Source organism: Boleophthalmus pectinirostris, unplaced genomic scaffold (genome assembly GCF_026225935.1).
Source record: "Boleophthalmus pectinirostris isolate CB_2022bp ecotype Guang Dong unplaced genomic scaffold, ASM2622593v1 HiC_scaffold_12, whole genome shotgun sequence".
NCBI classification, from domain to species: Eukaryota; Metazoa; Chordata; class Actinopteri; order Gobiiformes; family Gobiidae; genus Boleophthalmus; species Boleophthalmus pectinirostris.
Window position 1 is genome coordinate 10,814,736 of NW_026571018.1, and position 22,800 is coordinate 10,837,535.

Below are 22,800 nucleotides of genomic sequence, written 5' to 3' on the forward strand. Positions count from 1 at the left end.
CTGTAATTTTATATTTTAGACCAATTTTAGACCTGGTTTAGTTTTACAATAATTAATCACTATAAATGCAAATGAAGAGTGGCTCGTTCAAAAAACAATTATTGCATGAAAGATGCACATAACAATATAATTTATTTTGTTAAGACACTTTTACAAGAACACCACTGACTGATACCATATGTTCTTCAATCATTCGAACAATTTAAGGTACAATTATAACAGAATACCCAAATTACCACATTTACAAGAAAAAAAATATAGGGAAAACATGAAGGTTATTAATATATTCAGTTTTTATAAATTATCTTTGGTCCTGAAAATTAATAAAAAATGTCAGAACAAAAAAAATTGTTGCTAGTTTTCCTTGGAATTGGTGTAAATGTAAAGTTATTTAAATATTGTCATTTATTTGCAAAACAAAAAATTGTCCATTTATTACACTTTGAGCCCCCTCTAGAGGCAATACTGTGCCAACCAAGCCTCTTCTCTTTTCCAGAAAATATTGTATTGCCATAAAATAGTACGTAGTAAGTACATTGGCAAGGGCTGAGAACTAAAGCACACAAATGAATGGTGTAATTTAAACTGAAAAAAATAATAAAAACATGTTAAACAAAAAACAACCAAAAAAAAAAGAATCCCAATAAAGGTTCACTTTTTACTGCAAGTGTTTACCCATTATTAACATGGCGAGGCAATAACATCTCCATAGATACAAACAGGTGGTGGACTGTCTACCAGTAAAGTTAGGCAGTGCACCTTTAGGAGAAGGAATCTTTTATTTAGTTGTCATAATCTTTCAATTGTTATGTGAATATTTTGCTTGTGAACTTTGCATGAACTTTTTCACCTGTGCCCTTTAGATACTCAGCCCCCAAACATTTGTTCCCATTTGCTAGACTTACAAACCGTTCCCTCTACATTCCTTTACACATAATGGTAAACTTAATAACACTGTTTAGAAGTCTCAGAAGGTTTTCCTGAGAATAGTGGGTTTTCCATTAAAAAGATGCCAAAGAAGCCATGATTATTTGTCAGCTCTTCTCTCAATGTGCGAAATCTCCAAAATTGGCATGAGGAGCTGGAAGGCGTCTTGGATGTACGACGCACTGTTAGAAGCCTGTAAAAATACACACAATAGGTTAATTAAAAGTTATATCCAAGGATTTCAGAGTGATGATACATTAGCAATCAGCATGCATAGCAACAAAAATCTAAAGTACTCAAAATGGCACCTACAAACAGAATATTGATGCCCATGATAATTTTGGAGATTTTCTTTACAGCTTTTGAGCACTCAAGTCTGTGTACGCTGTATAACTTAATATATTAATGAATAACTACGAATACTGTGCGTATCACCCATTAATAACATACAATTGGAGAATGAAGTAAGAAGAAGGCAGTGGGCGTATGCTGGTGGTGGTGAAAATCTGCAAAATGTCGTCTTGAAAATAAGCAATTGCTCAAACATGCACAAATCACTCTAAATACAATTTCAGGTGAGTAAATGGTGAGGGGAAACAACTATATAATGGTTAAAAGCTCTGAAAACTAGTTTTTGCTTAATAGTTTGCCTTTAAATGTTTATTACAGTTAGTAAATTATCATAATCCTTTAGTGTGCCTTTTTTTAACGTTAAAAGACACTTTTGAAATCAATTAACCAAATTTAGCCAAAATTGAGACAAACCTCGAGAAAAACTCCTGTTATCAGAGGATTGAGCACATCTCCTTTCTCGTTGTTCTGTGGACACAAAATAGATGTAAAAAAGTTATAATTTAAGCTTCAATTTCTATACACAACTTTAAACCTTTAAAAATACATATTGTGCTTTTTTCTGCTATATAGTTATAATATATAGGTATATATTTTGACCATTATAATTTGTATTATTGATTTAATTATTAAGTAACTACCACTGGGTTTCAGATGACTACACATTCTACAGGCCAATAATATTTAATACAGATGGGGCAACTACAATTAATATTCTAGTAATGTAGATTTGTGTTGTAATACACTAATAGCAATGATCAACATTTATGAATTTACCTTTAAAATATTTTATGGTAAAGTACAATGTGATCAATAGAGGAAACTTACCCCTGTCGTTGTTAGGCATGAGGTGAATTTCTTTGAAAGTAGAGAGATTTCTTTGCACAAAATGATGGTTAACCTGAAAAACAGAAAGTGTGAAAAACAAAAACAGTTTAAAAACTTTTGATAATTAAAGGTTCTTACTGTGAGAGAACTTGAGGCGTCACGTCTCCATTTGAAAACAGAATCATTTCGGCAAGTTTGTGGAAAAGTTCGATGGAGCGAGCTGTGAGTTCAGCTAGACTCCGGATGGCAGCAGCGTGGACCTCCTGAAAAAAAGCATTTGGTAAAATTAACTAATCACACAGAACTGAAGCAGAAGAAGCAATAACTATAAGTGTGCCATTTTCTGTATTGATACTTTAGAGTGACATCATGATGGGAGTGTTCTACGTGTATGTCTAATGTTGGAATATATAGGAGTTACCATGGTGACACAATGCAAACACAGCCAAAAAAGTTTTATGATTATCTGAAAAGTCAACAAAAAGCACAAAATGGAATTAAACAACATATTTTCAGGTGCCTGTTATCAGTTCAAGCTCTCATGTCATTTGATTTTCAACAAAAAAGGTGAGTGACTAACTGAAAAAAAACTATTGTCTAGCTTGTGAATGTAAATGCACGTGTAAGAGACTTGTTTAACCGCTGAAATCAGCAGTTGTAGTTCCAAATAAATCAAGTCTTTAAGGTCAGATTGTGTTAAAATAAAGCTCATATTAAAGCGTAATAAAGCCTTAGACAGAGCAGAATCTACAATTAGCGTGACACCCCCAGAGAATGTTGATGACATCAGCTGCAAATTATCAGTAATAATCTGACACATGGCTTTCAACGTCACAAAATCACTTTCACACACTCCACATTCAAGGGCGGGTGAAGTGTCTTGCCTAAGGACCCAAAAAAACGGGTGCACCGGTCGGGGCTAGGATTTAACCTTCCAGCTAAAAGATGATATTTTGAAAATCTTTACCTCGACAGACATAACTTTTGAATCTTCACCCTCTTCTTGTTGTACTTCTGGTGCATTGATGGAGGTGATTCGAGAACACGTGCTCTTACAGGCCTGGGTTAAGAAACAATAAAGTTAAAATAATTATATATATAATTGGAATTGTGTTTTGTTTCATTCAGACATGTTTAAGTCATCCTGCATTATTAGTCCATCTACATCTCCAAAGCTCAGGATGCTGTGTTCCACCGTGTGATATCATGTAATTGTAGTTAACAACTACCTTTTACCATTTGTTCCATAGAAATTGGCATTTCTAGGGGTGAAGTTATACAAATTATTCTAGTAAAGGTGTATCCAGTACTTCCTGTATTATCACATGGCATTCCAAGGTGGAACAGACTGTTTCAGAGAAGAACTCAGCCAAAATATGCAGGGTTTGTGTATTAAACATGAAAGAATGAAAGAAAACACAACTTCAGGTGGTTTTGGAAGAGGAAACAACATTTATAACATAGATCAGAACATAGTGTAATATGCAAAAGTCTGGACCAAATGTTTGTTTTGAATTCTCACCTTGGTGAGTTTGTCCGTTGTGGCAGAAATGCTGAGTCCTTCTAATGCTTTTGTCAACTCTTTCTCAAACTCTGAGCCGTCTTCATCTGAAAACATACATAAAAACACAATCTAGTCACGAGGTATTTATACAGATGCTGTAAGATACATTTTTAACAGTAGTCAAAAGAGTGAGGATGTCACGTTGTAATATTTGAACACATTGTCATGAAATTAAAATAATGATAATAATAATACAACTTGAATTACCCTTTATTTATTTATTTTTATTAGAGCTTTAAATCGTGTTATAGCTATTCCCCCTTCTCATTTACCCTCTGGAAGTTGTATTTGGAGTCATTTGCTTGTTTGAGTAATCTTTAATCACTTATTTTCAAGACGCCATATTACCTCCTTCCTGTGTTCACAGCTACCAGCATACGGCCACTGCTCTGTACTAACTTTGTTTTACAGTCTTATTTTCTCAATCAGTGATACGAGTAGCATTCAGCCAGATGAGTACGTAAATACACATCTTCACTTCAGACAGAGCGGAAAGGAAGCCACATAAGAAGTTTATTTAGACAGTGCCCCCGAGGCCCTGGGACAGGTGTCTGCGCAGATGTCTGTGTGTCTGTCTGCAGAGGGCGGCTTTCTGCGGCGTGTGCAATATGAGCCATTTACACAGCGGCCCCAACAAATCCGAAACACCGACTCTTTTCATCATCATTCTGGCGAAGTCGGCTCTCATTGGGCACCACATCTTTCTAAAGCAGTAGTCTGAGGACTATTTCTTTAAATTGTTTTAGATGATCATTAAAACATAATGATCCACGGGTGCTGTACATTTGAACTATATTCGCCCACTGATCTGAAGGTTGGAGGTTCGAAGCCAGCTCTTGACATAAAACATCACAGGTTGAGCGGTCAGATCCACTGACCCACAGGTTGGCTGGTGTGATTCCAGCTCCCACAGATGAATGCTGAATGCTTAACCTACCTTGCCCCTAGTGTCTGCGTACACTGGTGTGTGAATGTGTGCATGAATGGGTGAGTGGTTCCTTGTTGTAAAGCGCTTTGAGTGCCTTGAAGGTGGAAAAGCGCTATAGAAAAATGTGACCATTTACCATTTATATAGCAGGCTCAAGCACAATATGTGATCTTTAAGACACTGAAATGATCACAATTTATTACATTGTTTGTTTCACCTGTTTTCTCCTCATCGTCATCATCATCAAACTCCACCAGAGAAAACGCCTCTTTGATTTCCTCCAGCTCTTTTCTCAAATCCATCAGTTCATCTCCGGACAGAGTCGTCAACACAGACTTCACCTAAACACATCAAAATATTTTTTTTTAAATTATAAAGGAAAGAAGGAAATAATGAGACACTTTCCCATTAGAGGGACAGTAAATGTAACGTTCTGGACATAATTATTGAACTGATAGTTTAAAGGTAGTATTATCTTTTTGTTGTTTTAGCTGTATTAACTTTTAGCTGTTTAAAACATTCAAACCACAGTAACAACCTATTGACCTATTTTGTCACCAATGAAAACACCAGAGCAGAGTAAGAGTAAGGCCTTTCCTGTTGTGTTCACTTTCCCCTGGAGGCTGTTGTGATGCTGCAGAACAAAGAGGAGGGGCACTTTTGGCTCTTCTGTTAAACTGCACTGAGACCTTTGTCTCTGTCTCTCTCTCTGTGTCTCTGTCTGTGTCTCTGTCTCTCTCTCTCTCTCTGTCTCTCTCTCTCTCTCTGTGTCTCTCTCTCTCTCTCTCTCTCTCTCTCTGTCTCTCTGTCTCTCTGTCTCTCTGTCTCTCTCTCTCTGGAGCAGGACCATGCCTCAACCTCCTCCACCTCTACATCATCATATCATTATATCATTAATCAATAAATATTTTCATCGCATTTATTGTTGACATAGGTCTTGCTAATGAAATTAAGAATAGTATTAAAAGGAAACATAAACTACTAGAAAAAATATATGTTTTAAGCATAAAAACTACTTGAACTCACAGTACTTCATAGATGACCATTACGTAACAACTTCTATCAAATTAAACTTAAGTTCAGTCTGACCTTGTCATATATTTATATTAAGGTTTATTACTTTGGGAATGAAGAAAAATTATAGCTAATTATATTCTTACAATTAGTGTATTTTGACATTTGTAAAATTTATTTCAGAAATGATTGACCCTGGCATCTCTCGTTCAGACTGAAATGGTTTGGACATGTGCAGATGAAGGGTTGTGAAAATATGGGCAGAAAGATGCAAAGGTTGCCAAGAAAGAGGAGATTATTGAATGTTGTGAAAGAGGACATAAAGAAGCTGTGAGTGAGAGCAGAGGACGCTAGGAGAGGGTCAGATGAATCTTGAAATTGCACCTTGGATTCACTCTCTCTGGACACGATCTCGAGCGCCTCCAGGTGGGACAGACCCTGGTATTCGTCAAACAGCATCCCATAATGAGCAACTGGTTTCCGGTCTGTGTCGCACTCTGTGTCTGCGGTCTGGAGCTCCTCACGCTCTTTTGCCTCTCTCAAAACCTGAGCAACAACAAACAATATGAGGTGCTGAAAATGTAAATGAGCAATCTAAATTATCAGTAAATTGCAAAATGAAAAAGAACATAATCTAAGAAGAAACGTGTAGGAAATCTCAAAGTGCACAAACAGCCATATTAGCATAAAACGGTGAAATTCTGAATCTATTTTCAAGACAATTTTAACATTTTAGATTTGTATTTAATAATAACTATTTCAATTTATCTAGCTACGCTCTTTGTTGGACACACAAAAATGGTTGGCATTACATTATCCATTCACTCCACATTTAAGATAAGCATAAGGTAAGTTACAGTTGCGGAAGACTGAGGCAGCCAATATGTGCCAACCCCTCACCACCACCCCATTCATATCACATTCATACACACAATAGGCAAACCAGTAAACCGCTAAACCACTACTGTCCTTAATATTTGTAGGTGATATCAAAGATGTCCAGATTTAACTACCAATTCCTTTTCTGTCTCCATCTGTGCCTCATCACAATACTGGACTGGTAGATATTGGCAGGAAGGGCATCTGGTGTAATGTACCTGGGAGAGGGTGGCATTCCTGTGCATCAGTCCTTTCGTCTTCTTGAATCCTGGGTCTCCTTCGGCAATCACATCCATCGTCTTTTTACCGATGAACTCCAGAGCGTCCAAACCTCCTGTGATTACCGTTTTACCCTGAACAGAATTTAAGCCAAAACACACATTTAGACATTTGTCAGACAAGCTTTAAAACACTATATATAAGCACAATCTAAAGTATACTTCATTTTTTTATATTTAGATTAGAAATTCACCAATATTGATTTCTTGGCTATGAGTTGTGCAATAAAGTCTACCGTAACCTCAAGCTTAGCCATGTTGTTTTATTACCATCTTTGAATAATATGTGAAAAAAATAAATGGTTAATTGATAATTGTGTGTTATTCAGATCGTAATATAAAATTATTTCTGTAAAGCTTGAAATCATAACAGCAGACGCTCATAGGGCTTAGCAAGATTGTTGGAAGTTAGAAAATCAAATGGTAAAATAGTCAGAGAAGCAGAAAAGAGGCAAAAGCCCCCGAAGCTACATTCAAAGAAGCTAAATTCTATTCTGAAAGAAAAATCTAATTCTGTGACATTCCTAGAATCATAGTCATGTTGTAAATGCTGCTTACAGTTGTCTGTACGACGCTGCTAAGAGAAGACAGCATTCCCATGGCTCCTGACACCGGAGATGAGGCTTCTCCAGAGGCTGTGTCAGGTTCAGCGCTGGATTCTCCTGGACAGAAAAAAACAAAGAGTTATTGTGAGATGTCACTGCAAAGTATCAATATAATAACTAAAAATACAATAGAATTTACCCTGTTGTTTCTGCTCCTCCTCGACTTTTGCAGATAGTTCAGTTGGACTGGGAATTCCCAAAGATGTCTCAGCCTTCTCAATCACCTGAGTGAGGCCTTGACCTAAAGGAAAATACTTTTTACGTGAGTTTATAACATAGAAAAAGCACTGAAACATCTGTCTACTCTGGACTGATGCTGATGTTCAACTGACCGACTGTTGCGACTGTCGCCGTTGCCGTGGACAGGATAGACTTGCCCCAGTTGCCCCAGTAACCCCATCCTCCCTGAGCAACAGTCGACTCACTTGGACTCTAGAGACAAACATGAATCAATCATAAAAAATAAAAAAAAATCTGACATAAAATCATCATCAACGATAACATGTAGTAATATATTTCTTTACAATTTTAAATAAATGAAATATATTAATACAACTTTTAAATCCAAGCAATGTTATGTATACAGGAACATATACTTACTTAGCTTAAACTAAAAATAAAAGAAATATTAAATTTCAGTCTGATTTATTATTTAATACAGGTCTGCCTGAGGACATGTGGAGGACTATAAAGGACATTAATTTTCACTAATGTCAGTGTCTACATGATAACAATATTTATTGCAACATTGTGGTTCCATCTATTTTTTTTTACCATTCTAGTTCAGCACATCATTTGAGGTACTGTAGGTATCAAAGCCTGAAATGCAACATACTGTAATTGATCCTTTCAGCTGATGTAATCGGCCTTCTCTCAGGGTGTGGAGCTAACTGAAAGCACTACTCTGTTAGAAGCTCTGTTACACAAGTTAGACTTATTTTAACACAATTTGACCAGAAAGCGCTGACTTAGTTAAAACTACAACAGGTGAGCTGCTTTGATGTTAACATGATGATTACAGTTAAAAGATAGTTAGTTTGTCAGTTATCAGTTAGTCACTCTCACATTTTCACTGAAAATCAAACCTAAACAAGACTGATATTGATCACAGGCAAGTTTAAATCCACTTTTCCTTGACTTTCCAGTTTATATTAAAGTGCTTGTGGCAGTTTTTGCTCATGTGTGCATTGTGTCACCATGGTAACTGGTGAACATTCTGCCAATAGAGATGCATGTAAAACACCCTCAGCATGATGTCACTGCAAAGTATCAATAGTTCTCTGTATTGTTGTGTCAGCATTGCATCCCTACTGTCTATACTAGTACTTGTGTTGTGTACCTTGGTTGGTTGCTGTGGTTCCTCTTTGTGCATTTCCTCTGTTTTCTCAGAGGGTGGAGTGGGGGCTTTGGGCTCCGGTCTCCTCCTCACCCTCCTCGTTGGTGCTACATCTGTGGAGATGTTATTGGAGCTGTCAGGTGTGTGCGCAGGTGAGCTCGGTGCAGGTGAGGTTGGCTGGGACCCTTCATCTAAAGCCTCCTGATCTTCCACCGCCTCAAAAAAAGTCTCTGCCTCTGTGCTCTCGTTGACTGACATCTCTTCTCAGTTATCTCCTCTGGACATAACTGCAGGAAAAATATATGACTGGATTATAAAAGAAAAAGCATGTTACAAAAGTAAATGTCAAATGTATTCCATTTGCACTAGTGGATTTGGACATCCTGATAAACCAAATATTGCAGTTTTTTTATTTTTTATTTTTTTATTTTTTTATTTTGGCGGGAAATCCTTCAAATCAGGAAGAAAAGAATTCAGCTCAAGAGTGCTGAATACTTAATTTTGATGACTCTTTATACATACAAACTAAATATTTAAGTATGTAATTCAGCTATTTATGTATTTTCTTGTTGTGTTTTTAAACATATTACACATTTAAAATAGTTTTTTTTAGAATAATTCTGCTATAGGGTTATTGTTTCAGTGTCATAATTTTGTTTAAATATTAGCGTTTATCATCTATATTTTCTTCAGCACCATAGCACACCTCAAAATGTGCGAAAGGTCAACATAACATAACATTGTTCCAAGTCCAGACCAGTGTTTTCCAAATATTTATACTGATTATTTAGTGGCACTGCGATTCATATCAGAATTATTTTATTCAATACTACAAATGACATGATGCATAAATGATACGTATTGTTCTATTAATCAAAAAGCAGTATTTGCAGATTAAATACAGTTATTTATTCATATGTATGACAATACTGCACAAGCATGGAGTGCCTAGACTATGGGGGCACAATATATCATGATGGTTTTCCCTAATAACAAGTATAACAAGCAACGCAACATAAGAGTTACTAAAACGAAAATAAACCACAGAATATCAACTCGAATTTATTTTAGGAAGATAATGTGCCATGTTATCTCCCACAGGGTCAATGTCTTGGCACCTTCATGATGTATTACATAACACAGCTGCTATTAATGTGCACCATATTTGTATTATCACAAATAGCCCACCCCCACATTGTCTTAACTATGTCTCTTGGTTTTAAAGTCACTGTATGCGATATAAATCATCACATACTCACTGTGATTGGAGTGAACTCTAAAATACAGAGAATTCTTATTGAAACTTACCAAAGCTGCTTGTAGCTTCTGGGTGCTAAGTGTCCACAGAGGGGGACCGTAAAAACGTTTTAAGACTGAAAGTTTAAAACGTAACCTTTGGAATGATAATTTAAGAAATTATTTCAGACATTGCAAAATAATCTGTGCAATAAACTGTGAAATTTAGGCAGACTTTTTTCGTTGCTGGATTAGCCCTTTGGCCACGTCACTTTGTTTACGACTGCTGCGTATAACGACGTCCGGTTACTGTTCTTTCAAAACAAGAGACTGCTTGCAAAATACCAATTTTTAAGTTAAATACGAATCTAAATTTAGACCTTTGGAGTGCCGATCATGATACAAAACATTGTAAACATATTGTTTTGTGTTTTATTAATTTGTGTGTTCATTCAAATATCTATTTTCTGACGTTTTTTTCTAAAATGCGTTTAGTTTTATGTTGAAGCTAGTTCAAACGATGCACATGTCTATTATTTATTTATTTATTTATTTTTTTTTTTTAGCTTGTTGCTGCTCATTAGATATTTCATCATATTCACGTTACTTTCCTTAAGTACATTTCTGTCATGAGAAGCTCACATAAGTACATTTGTAGTTGTAGTTTCACTGTCTTAATTGACACATACGTTTTATGAATTTGAATACATAGCTGACTGTGTTTAAATCTTCTGGAAATTTTAACTAAACCCTTTTTACTGCTAATGTGGAGTAGCCTGATTACTTGTTAGTGTTTCTTTTCATATCTGATCACGCCCTAAATCAGTTACTTATTCATAAACATATAACACATTATAATTAAATTGTGCTATACTGCTCGAGCCTGTTCATTCAAAGACAGGTGTAGCTCCGCCCCCAGTGCACCTGAGCCAGGAAGTGCAGCACTGATCCTGTTTGGTTTCTGTGGATATTCAGAGCAAAGGTTGCCACTGTACTGAGGAAATTAAATTAACAGATTGAACTATTGGACAAGTTCTGAACACAGGTAATCCAATCAAGTTACTTTTTATCATCTGGCTACTATCTACGTACTATGTTTCAGTAGCTGTGTATCAGTGTTTGTTTATTCTAAAAGACTCGAGTGAGTTGTGTGAAGCCAGGGCAGCTTGTTTTCAAACCAGTCTAGCCACATTTTACAGTAGTACTAACACTTAAAACAATAACTTTTCCAACATTTTTGTACTAATTTGTCTATATAGAGAAAGTGCACTGTAAAATATCTTGAGTAAACTAAATTTTTTAAATATTGACATAAAAAGTAGGGCTAAACATAATTTCTATTTGAATGCTCCCATTTACAAGAAATTCACAAACGCTGTAGTTAAAATATTCTATTGTTGTCTACAAAGAAATAAGTATCACAGTCTTCCACGTATTTTTAGTATTTGGTACAAACATGTTCTGAAATGATCCTTGTTCAGCACTTCATATTTTAGTCTTTCTCTCAAACGTTGATCTTCCTGGACAGGTTTAAAAGCTGAGCTGAATATGTATTTGACCCAAATTTTGCAAATGGAATCTTATTATGTGTTATGTGTCTTTAAATTTAGCTTTTCTCCCTGGAGATATTGCTTTGCCTAGAATGTTCCAAAATATGGCATTAATCCTTTCTGACTCAAAGAAGCAAAACAGCTAAAGCCATCAAGTTACATCAGATATATGAAGTAAGAATGCACATTTTTCAAGGTATTTTTGATCTTTAAAAACACCTGTAGCTTGATTAATGCCATTCTGTGGAACATTCCAAGCAAAGCAATTACATCTTCATGGAGATGTGTATGTGTCGGACTGCCCTTCAGAAAAGTTACATAATGCACCATTAAAGACTTTCTAAATCCAAATGCACAACCAGCATGGAAAAGCATGATAATGATATTGATGATGTTCAATCTGACAAGTTGGAACAGAATTTTGAGCTTTAGAGATGTAGACAGACTAATAATAAAGGATTAATCAAACATGTGTGAACGAAACAAAACACAAGCCCAGGTATGTTTATGTAACACAATTCTAACAGGGCTTAAAGTCCACAAGAATCATTTATGTGTAATATAATTGTATTGTTTTCTGTGCCACAGGTCTGCCATGTTTGGTCCTCGTTTGCATGTGCTGGTTGTTCTTCATGTTTTCATCAATGGGAACTGGGCACTGTTTCAAAACATTTCCAAGTACAAGAGCAGTTTGTTGAAGCAGGACATCTTGGCCCTAGAGGGCACTAGTGTCCTCATTCAGTGCAACATCTCCGGAGACAACATTCAGTGGTTTACTCCAAAGGGGGATCTACTGGCGTTTGACCAAGGTAAGCTCCATCGGCTCTGGCTCCAACTCACTTTGTATTGAAAAAAAACAAAAAAACAAAACACATTTCCCTCTCTCTCTGTAACTGCTGCTGTTAGACTCGGCATTTTGGTTGTAATTATTTAACCATTTTGCCCGTAAATCAATATGAACTGAAATAACAGACTAACCAGGTGTCTTCTTTCTCTGAGGACGCTCCTACTTGTGTTGGCAACAGGTTTGATTGCTACGTGCCCATTACCTTCAACAGCCTTGCTCTGGATTGTTATCGCTCTTTGGTTGTTATGATACTCATGGTCAAAATTGCAAATATGGAACTCAGCTCCAAATTGTCCTCTCTAATCGCTACCCGTGATGAGCTTCATTTGACTGGAGCTGAATGCTATGAGTGACGTCACACTCCCTAAGTCCAGTTCTTTATACAGTCTATGGTCAGTGGCATGAATCATGGTATGACAATATTACCAAAGTCACAGATTTCACAAGGATCAGATAATATTCATATTTTATCATACAGACTTCTGAGTATAACCTTTTTGTTATATTTGTTATATTGACTAGTTCTTGTTTTTTGTTTTTTTGGGGTTTTTTTTAGATGGAAAGTGGCAGATTGAGGAGAGCGGAGCCTTAAACATCACCTCTGTCTCTTTCTTGGATCGTGGGCACTACACCTGCTCTTCTGACTCCTCAAACTTCACTGTCACTCTTCGCGTCGCTTACACTGACAGCGGTCTGGGCCTGTACTACGTGACTGTTTGCCTGGTCACCTTCACCATAACCATGATCCTGAACTTCGCTCGCCTCTGTATGATGAGTAGCCATTTAAAGAAAACCGAACGCGTTATCAATGAGTTTTTCCGAACGGAAGGGGCAGAAAAGCTACAGAAGGCGTTCGAAGTGGCCAAAAGGATTCCCATTATAACATCAGAAAAGACACTGGAGTTAGCTAAAGTGACACAGTTTAAGACTATGGAGATTGCTAGGCATATTGAAGATTTGGCCAAAAGTGTGCCATTACCGCCTCTGATTTTAAACTGTGGGTCGATTGGAGAGGAGGCTGCAGTAGACAGTCCACAGATGGAGAAAAATGAAGACTTGTGTGAAAGAGAGAGTCTGCTGGTCCAAGCAGAGAGAGGAGAAGGTAATGCAGTGATTTCAGTACATGCACTATTAGAAGAACATGTGGACAAAGTAAAGTAGGATTTAAAGAAGACCTATTGTGCTTCTGTCTTACTTATAATCTATGACACCCGTGGATCATTATGCTATTTTTGCACATTTTAAGTCACATTATTAATCTCAAACGAGTTCCAAAAAAAGAAAAGAAAAAAAAAAAGTTAGTGCCCAATGGGAGCTGACATCGGCATAAACAACATCACAGCTAAGTATCGGTCTCTCCTATGGATAGTTGGAGATCACACATTTCCATTTGTACCAAAGTGCTGCAGAATTCTATGGCTATCAATGATTAAGTGGAAAATGAAGTACAGATCAGTGAGCATATGCTGGTGGCAGAGACAACGTCAAAATGACGTCTTGAAAATAAGTGATTAAAGATTGCTCAAACATGCACAAATCATTCCAAATACAACTTCAGGTGAGTAAATGGTGAGGGAAAACAACTATAACAGTTCTAAAAAGTTGATTTTGCATGATAGGTGTGTTTTAAAATACATCCATGAACTTAATCTGTGATAGGATGTGCTGTTGTTTTGACAGGGAAAGTGCCACATATAGGGCTGACTGATTATTTTGATTTAAGATCACTTTCCTTGATCACTGTATCCACTTATTGTTCAATATGTGAAAGCTGGAACAATATTTTTTGGGGTGAATATTTATCGTGGGTACTTTTTGGTTATTATTTGGCAATATTTTAATTGTAATTGTAATTCTTTATATGTAGGGTTAGACCAGGGCTCCCTGCAGCACTTACAACACATCCAGAACGCTGCAGCTCATCTGCTGACAAATACTAATAAACATGAACACATCACACCTGTTCTGTGTGACCTGCACTGGCTCCCTATCTTATATCGGGTGCAATTTAAAATGTTATTAATTGTTTTCAAATGTTTGCACTCTATGGGTCCAGTCTATTTGAGTGAGTTACTACAGCCGTATACTCCGCCCAGAGCCCTGAGATCAGCCGACCAGCTCCTGTTGGTCGTGCCCAAAACTAGGCTCAAGACAAGAGGTGACAGAGCTTTTTCTGTGGCAGTGTCCAGACTGTGGAACAACCTTCCTCTTCCTGTCAGATCCTCTCAATCTGTAACACAGTTTAAGACGAGACTGAAAACTCACCTCTTCTCCCTGGCATTTAGTACTAGCTAGTCAGGTTATCTTGGTGGTTTTATTGTGGCTTTCACATGTTTTCTGTATATATGTATTTGTAACTGTTACTTCTGTTTTGTTCAGTTTTATGTGAAGCACTTTGGTCAGCTGAAGTTGTTTTAAATGTGCTATATAAATAAAATTGAATTGAAAATTGAATTGAATATGATAAGATTTAAGCCATAAAAGGTTCAAATAATACCCCATTGCACATGCAAACTAAGTACTGAAGTGTGTCAATCTGTTGTTTATTTATTATAACTCATGTTTTTTTGTCTGTTTGTTTGTTTTTTTTCTTCCCACCGGCAATGGATTTAGGCCTGTCACGATAATTACTATATTGACTTATAATTCAATGTATGAAACCTGTATCAATATATATTTTTTTGTCATTTTAGTTGCAATATAAGATTTGAGCTTTAGAGGGGTGAATAAATAACATCTGTGGCTAATCATTGCTTCATTCAGCTGTTTATCTGTTGCAGCTCAGGCCTTTTTAAATGTTACTGTCTGTTAAAAAATGGTTTACTGGTATTATTTTGGTGGTATGGATGGGTGGATTTTACTTTTTTGTTATTGTGTCAGTGCCATAAGTAGTTTCTCTATTATTGTTTATCATTATATTACAGAACCTTTGACTGGGACTATAACCTTTGTCTGAATATGTGTAGGTCAGGGGTCTCCAACCTGTAGCTCGGGAGTTACCAGTAGCTCTCCACCCTCTTCCAGATAGCTTGCCAAAGGAGTTCTGAATGTGTATTGTGTTCAGTAACTTAAATTTGTTGAACTACCATTGTAAATGTATATTTCTGATGCCTAACTTTGTGCACTAATAATGCATGGATTTTGGTTTTATAGGTATCTAATTGTTCCTCATCTAAGGCTAAATGTCTTGTGACCACTAAAATCAGTAGCTCTTTGGCATTTTCTTTTTGTAAAGGTAACAGAAAAAGGTTGAAGACCCCCTGCTGTAGGTTATATTGTTATTATATTGTTTCTTTACTTTCAAGCAAACTAACTGTCTGACTCAGCTTGTGTGTTATGTGTTTGTTCTCCTTTCTTTTCCCGTGTTGTGTTTTCTTCATAATCATTTTTTGACACTGCAATTGTTCCCTTTTCTTTATTTTGACACTTTAGCTTGAACTGAACAAATAGCTTTTTTTCTTCATTGTGTAACTGCCAGTCGCACCCAGCATTAAACCAGGAATGAGTCAACAACATGTCAATCTGTGAATATAATTACTACAATAAGGAGAAAATAACTGTTATAATGAGCAACAAAATGTGTTTACAAACATAGACATAACTTTTAGTTAAAAAAAATAAATAATGCAAATAAATACTTTTCTTTCTGACAGTAACATCTATTTGTTCTGGTAAATGAGGTATGGTAAATAATCTATGTATTTAGGATATACATCACCAGCTTTTGATAGATACACAAATACAAATACGAATACAAATACAAATTACAAGATAGACTTATAAAATGTCCTAATGTTTGTTGGTTCTATCTATATTTACTGAATATTCAATCTTTATGTTCAAGTAACAACACTTTACAGTAATTGTAAAAAGAACTCATGCTGTGCTGGTATCCACCACAGGGAGTCGCTGTTGTATTAGAAACCAGGCAACGTGCTTTATTTATTTATTTATTTATTCATTTATTTATTTATTTTTAAAAACACTCATCTGCTGCATTTGGATACACATGTCATTAATCTGTTAAATGTAAGTTGTTTTTTGTTTGTCACGTTTTTTAATTATGTTTTTTTTTTTTTTTTTTCCCCCCTCTTTATGCATAACCATTAATTAATTAATCAATAAAAAATAAAAAAGGCCTACACATAAATAAAACAAAATAAAAATCATGCACATCAGTAACTCATGAGAAGTTGTCCAGCTTCTTCATGGTTCACTGGTCTATGGCACTATGGCACTTCATTGTTTTTGCTGTGTCCATTGGCAAAACACCATCTTATATAGAAATGAATGTGACTGATGAAAAAAATATAAAAATAAAAAATAACTGTGATGCCAGTGGCTTACACTGGGCCCATGTTGGGATATTTTCTGATCTATGTTATAATCAGTGTTGGGAGTCACGCGTTATAAAAGTAACGAATTACAGTAATGCATTACTTTTTGCTGTAAAGCAGAAATGTAAGGCATTACAGGGGAAATTTTTTATTTTTTATTTTACTCGGTACAAATGTGAGTAACGCGCGTTACAATGTTTTTTTTTTTTTTAACCTGGATTGAAGTGGTGGGTTTTTCTTCATGCAAATTCGCTAAAATCACCTCGATATCAGCAGCAGTGAAACGCCGGAGATGCGCCCTCGTAGACCTTCAGGTAACTGCGGGCGAAAGGACTGACAAAGAACTCCTCGCTGTTTAGACCTGGTTTAGACCTGGTTTACACTCGTCCCTTCCTCTATCGCAGTTCACGTTTCGCGGTCTCGCTGTTTCGCAGATTTTTATTTTTTTTTTATTTATTTTTTTTTTTTTTGTGCAATTTTGCATGCCTTTTTTGTGACATTGTATGAATGCGTATTGCGTTCCTCCCGCTGCGTCCTGACTGGCCAAGGGACTCCTGTCTCCTGTACAGTACAGTACAGAATGTGTTCAGCTGCCAAATTTAAATACATGTTCAATCTGTAGCAGTGTGATTCTGAAGTGCTGTACGGTTGCAAGTTTTCTCCCCGACGAAACCCACAACGTCGACGAAACGTTGTGCACCGACAAAGGCTCCTGCGCTCGCACTCAAAAGGCAGAGGAAGATGCAACCATCACACAAAAGTTGGACTTCTGGACACGCTGAAGGAAGGTAGAAGTTACGCGCTGTAACAGACTCTTGCACCGGCTCGGGTACCTGCAAATAGTTGCTGAAATCAGGGCCGTGAGCCCGAGCAGCAGGGTGTCCATAAAGAGCGATCGGGTGACAGCCGCTCTTACCTCCGTGAGGTGCGGAGCAGAGCCGCTCCTTTCTCCTGCGGTCACCTTCGAGCCCGTCCCTACAGTGAGTCCTGTTTTAGTCCTAGTTCAGTTCTGGTTTAGTCCTAGTTCAGTTCTGGTTTAGTCCTGGTTCAGCTCTGGTTTAGTCCTGGTTTAGTCCTGGTTCAGTCCATATACAGTGCAAAAGTTATTTTGGTGAGAGTAACTTAAAGTAATGCAATAGTAATGTAATGCCTTACATTTTAAATGCAGTAATATTGTAATGTAATGAATTACTTTGAAATGACAGTAATAGGTAATAAATAACGCATTACAGTTTCAAAGTAACTTGCCCAACAGTGGTTATAATGTTTCCTCATCAAAAACAGACCTGGAGTTGTGTTTTGTTTTATTCACACATGTTTAACACACAAATCCTGCAGATTTAGACTGAGTTCTCTCAAACAGTAATCACTCTTTCCCACTTTGTGATGTCATGTGGCAATACAGGAAGTGTTCCGTTGTGTTATTAAACTCCATACACCTTCACTAGAATCATTTGTATGATTTTGGTCCTGGAATTTCCAATCTCTACTGAATAAAAGGTAAAAAAGTAGCTGTTAATTTGAAACCTACCACTACATGACATCGTAAGGTGGAACAGAGAATTTTGAGCTCTGAAGTTGTAGACAGAACGGAGTCTCCTCTCCACAGATCTGACCTTTAACTTGGTCTGGTTTGGTCTCCATGATGATAGAAAGGTTTAACACTATTGTGAAACATCAGAGACAAAACAATAACATCTCCATGGAGGAAAGCATTTCACAGACCCGCTACCAGAAAAGTTACTCAATGCACCTTTAAATGTCTGCAGAAGATGAACGATCGCAAGCCCCACTCAATCAATTGAGTCAAGCAGTGCCCCCTGAGTACAGCCACTACTCCTTAAACAGGTCTTCACACTTGAAACAGGCACCAAGGCTAAAGGTGTTTTCTGAAGATTTTGTTATTTTTAAATCTGAATAGCTCTGGAAGGACAGACGGACATTAGCTTGGTACACTGAATATAAAAACAGCAGCTGAAATCTCAAGGGCGAAATCTGTTCTGTGTTACTGTTGAGTTTACGGTCAAAAGTTCACAAGTTATATAAGAAATAAAATAAAAAAAAATAAATATAAAATATATATATATATATATATATATATATATATATATATATATATATATATAATATATATATACATATATCATTGTATAAAAATATTGCAGATTTATTGTGTGCTGTCCTATTTATATGTAAATAAATAAAAATAAAATCATATTTACAGTGCACTGCTGCTGTGTCCTTGGATAAGACACTTTGCTTTATGTGGTGGTCGCACAGACTGGCAAGTTCATCTTACTACTACACTGAGTGGGGAGTGAACATAAGGTCGAGTGCAAAAATGAAGTAGAAAAAGCAAGTATAAAAAAGAAAAAAATAAATATATGCAGTGTTTCACATTAATACAGCCACCACTCATAGTCTAAAATAGTCTAAAAACAACCTGAACTATACTTGTTTATTGTACTGTCATGAACAAAAAAAGTTCAGCAGAGATTGGCAATCCCAGGTCTGAAATTATTCAAATGATTCTTCTGAAGGTGTGTTTAGTTTAAAATACAGTGAAGCACTCCCTGTATTGCCACATGACATCACATCACATCATCATTGAGAGAAGAACTCTGCAGGATGTGTGTTTAAAGATGTGTGAATGAAACAAAACACATCTCCAGGCCTGTTTGTGATGAGGAAACCTTATAACATAGATCAGAAAATAGCGTAATATGGGCTCTTAAAATTTAAGCATTAAGTGACATTTATAATCCACAAATTGAATGAGATGAAATTATTTAAACATAATAAGTTGTGCTACCATAATTTTAAGAATCAATGAGAAACACGGGTATGGTATGAATATTTCTTTTAGATTTTAAAATTATGTCCATTCAGTATTAAAAAATGAAATAAAAAAAAAAGATTACTTGATTTATGTATAAAAGGTAAATAGCGTGCAAGCGTCAAGGCAAAACTTTACCTCAAGGATACACAGACACAGGGGCAAGGCTCGTTAAGTGTTTTGCCCAAGGACACGACAACAGTATTCATCGTGGGAGCTGCTTGGAATTACACTGCCAACCTGTGGGTCAGTGGATTTATCACTCACTAGCAGTGTTTTTATGCCAAGACATTCAACCCACCAACCAATCAAAGGACGTGGCCACCCAGTATTCATTTAATCATCATTTCTTCTTTAGTATTATATTAAAATTCCATCTTTGTGTGTTTTTCTAAATAAGTAATTACCTCTGAACTATACAAAATTGCCCTGTGTAAGTTTTAAGCCATGTTATAATGTTTTTTATTCATCAAAAACATACCTGGAGTTGTGTCTTGCTTCATTTACACATGTTTGAGGAAGATTTTGTTATTAGTCTGGATACATCTGAGAAGCTCAAAATGCTCTATGCCATTTTGGGGAACAGAATGTTGTTTTTTTTGTTTGAGAGAAGAACTCAGCCTAAATATGCAGGATTTGTGTGTTATTTGTGAATGAAACAAAACACAACTTCAGGTCTGTTTGTGATGAGGAAACAACATTATAACAGAAATCTGAGAATAGTGCAATATAGGCCCTTTAATCAGTATTTCAGACACGGCTTTACAGTATCTAGCACAGCTTTCCTCACACCCAAATGAGCACTGCCCAAGAGTATTCTAATGCGCATCCATCACTATTATTAGACTTTATTAAATCTCCTCTTCGGGTTCATGAGGCTTATTATGTTTTGTTTATGGGGCTGTAAATTAGAGCTTGTTGAACATAAAATTCCTCATAAAACAAGGTCAGTATTAAACATTTTCTAATTTCCTTCGTTTAATATCCCAAAATCAGGATAAAGTGTGGTGACAAGATGGATTAATGGTTCGGAGAAGTGGCTCTGAGTTCTTTTGGCTGCGTCTCAAAAGCTCTTTATTTTCGGTTGAATTGTGTGAAACAGCGAAGGACAAACAAACACTTAAGACCTCTTTTTAGAGTAATTGGTTTTATTGCAGCAGCGTGTCCTTCCAAGAGTGAGGATTCTGCACACGGCCAACAAAACATGCAGTAAATTAGACTCCCTATAAGGCTCCATACAGTTTAAGCAAGATTTAAAAATACATAAAATAGGTCTTGGGCTATTACATCTGCTTAAAAATGTAAATAAAAGCCATTCATTATCTTTATTTTTGTTATCTCCTATTATAGAGTATAGTATATGGTGTTAATCCTTTCAAATCATCCTGAACCAAACCAGACCAAGTTACAGGTCAGATGTGTGGAGAGGCACAGTCAGAATGCATGTTTTGTGAGCTATAAAACCACCTGTAAGTGAATAAATGCAAGCTAATTGTGGAACATCTGAAGCACAGCAGTGACATATCCATAGAATCTAAATAGTCACAGACCCCCCAACCAAAAAGTTATACAGTGCAGTTTAAAGTTGCATTTTACCTCAACCTCATAATAAAGATTATGACTTTATTTACAGATTCAGAAACTTTATTAATTCCACCAGGGACAATTAGTTTGAGTTGTAAAAAATACACAGTGACAAATAAACATTTGATGGAGAGATTCTGAACAAAAGGGAGCTCTGAAGTTTAAGAAGCACCCAATAAAAAGGCATTGCAAGAATTTAAAAGATGAATGGCAGTCAGAATGTGACATAGGTTGACCATGAGATTAAAAACACAGACAAAAACAGGAAGATGTTATCTACAGTTTTGCTTTTTTTTTTTTTCTTCCTCAATAATTATGAAAAGTGCAGGTGCCACATAAAGTGCACGGTGCAATATGGAGGTCAGGCAGCATTTCCTCTCCAGCAGCAGAACACAGAAAGATGGAGGCACCTTTTATTTGGACTGATTGATTGGATAAAACTAAGCAAAACTATGTACATTTTTGATTTGGGGTCTGTCACCTGCTTCTTTCTATGGATATGTCATTGCTCTGTCAGGAATGTTCCACAGTATGACATTAAACAACTCTACCTTACATTTATTCAATTGCGGGTGGTTTTCTTGGTCAAAAATACCTAGAAAAACATAATTCTGACTGTGAGCTGGGTCACCTCTCCACAGATTTGACCTATAGAAAAATGATTGGCCTGAGTGTTTTTATTTATTTCATTTGGTATTTGTAGTGCTTTTTGAAACTATGGATTCTCGGAACACACTTGTTCTTAATAATCGGGGTGAAAGTAGATAAGTTCTTGTGTTTTTCCACTAATCCGAAGTTTGCAGTTCCAATCCCACTCTTGAAATAATCATCACTGGTAGACCACTGACCCACAGGTTGACGGTATGATTCCAGCTCCCACAGATGAACGCTGTCTTGTGTCTTTGAGTAAGACACTTGACCCACCTTACCTCAAGCATCTGTGTACAAAGGTGTATGAATGTGTGTTTTCATGTGAAGCACTTGAAGGTGGAAAAGCGCAAACATTTTTGGCCAATATTTTGAAAGCATTTTTGTCAAATCAAACTGTAAACTGATAAATAAAATAAAGAAATAAAATCAGAAATAAAACTCTCATAAGATAATTTTCTACTGAACTAAAACTAAACTTTAAAAAAAAAACAAATAAACCCAATACCACAAAAAAAGAAAAAAAAAAAAAAAATCTAAAAATGGTAGCTTCTTTCCAGAGGACTTTTTTGGGACCTGGATACAAGACCAGGAGTTAAGTGCATGCAAAAACAACAATGTTCATTGATGGATATATGTTCTGACTATGTGTTATACTCCAACTCTTGGCCAGGACTACCTTGAAGAAGCTTTTTAAAAACTTTTAATCTCAATAGGATTTTTTTTTTCCTTGGTTAAACAAAAAGAATAAAATAAAGTGGGACATGGGACAGAGGCATAAAAGTCTGTGCAGGACAAGGCTCTCCTGATGTATTATTCATTCACACAAAGTTGGAATATAGTGTCCTATTTTACAATTGTTTCTAGGTATTTCTCCATCTGACCTTGTGCTCTGTCCCTCTTCTTCGAATGCACCTCTTCACACTCCATCCTGGGTCCCTGTGTTGCTGACCCTGCCTGTGTCCGGCCTGAGAGTGGAGCTAATGGGGAATAATGGCCACTGTCTCTGTGAGTTCTCTGGAGGGAAGCAGAGGGGGAAGTGTCACGTCATG

At 36.4% G+C, this 22,800-nt stretch overlaps 2 protein-coding genes across 2 annotated transcripts; one reads left to right on the top strand and one right to left on the bottom strand.

Annotated features, from left to right (window-relative positions):
* Positions 1-250: 250 nt before the first annotated feature.
* On the bottom strand, positions 251-10,241 carry fam114a2 (family with sequence similarity 114 member A2). Its single transcript, XM_055148523.1, has 14 exons — positions 10,019-10,241; positions 8,714-8,997; positions 7,707-7,806; positions 7,514-7,615; positions 7,328-7,431; positions 6,710-6,844; positions 5,997-6,158; positions 4,816-4,939; positions 3,629-3,714; positions 3,074-3,166; positions 2,245-2,369; positions 2,107-2,179; positions 1,693-1,746; positions 251-1,120 (listed from the first exon to the last, which is right to left on the bottom strand). The coding sequence occupies exons 2-14, from the start codon at positions 8,966-8,968 to the stop codon at positions 1,028-1,030; spliced, it is 1,506 nt and encodes a 501-aa protein (XP_055004498.1). The 5' UTR covers positions 8,969-8,997; positions 10,019-10,241; the 3' UTR covers positions 251-1,027.
* Positions 10,242-10,729: 488 nt separating this feature from the next.
* Positions 10,730-15,908, top strand: LOC110156413 (microfibrillar-associated protein 3-like). Its single transcript, XM_020920614.2, has 3 exons — positions 10,730-10,991; positions 12,085-12,305; positions 12,900-15,908. The coding sequence occupies exons 2-3, from the start codon at positions 12,092-12,094 to the stop codon at positions 13,502-13,504; spliced, it is 819 nt and encodes a 272-aa protein (XP_020776273.1). The 5' UTR covers positions 10,730-10,991; positions 12,085-12,091; the 3' UTR covers positions 13,505-15,908.
* The last annotated feature ends 6,892 nt before the right edge of the window (positions 15,909-22,800 follow it).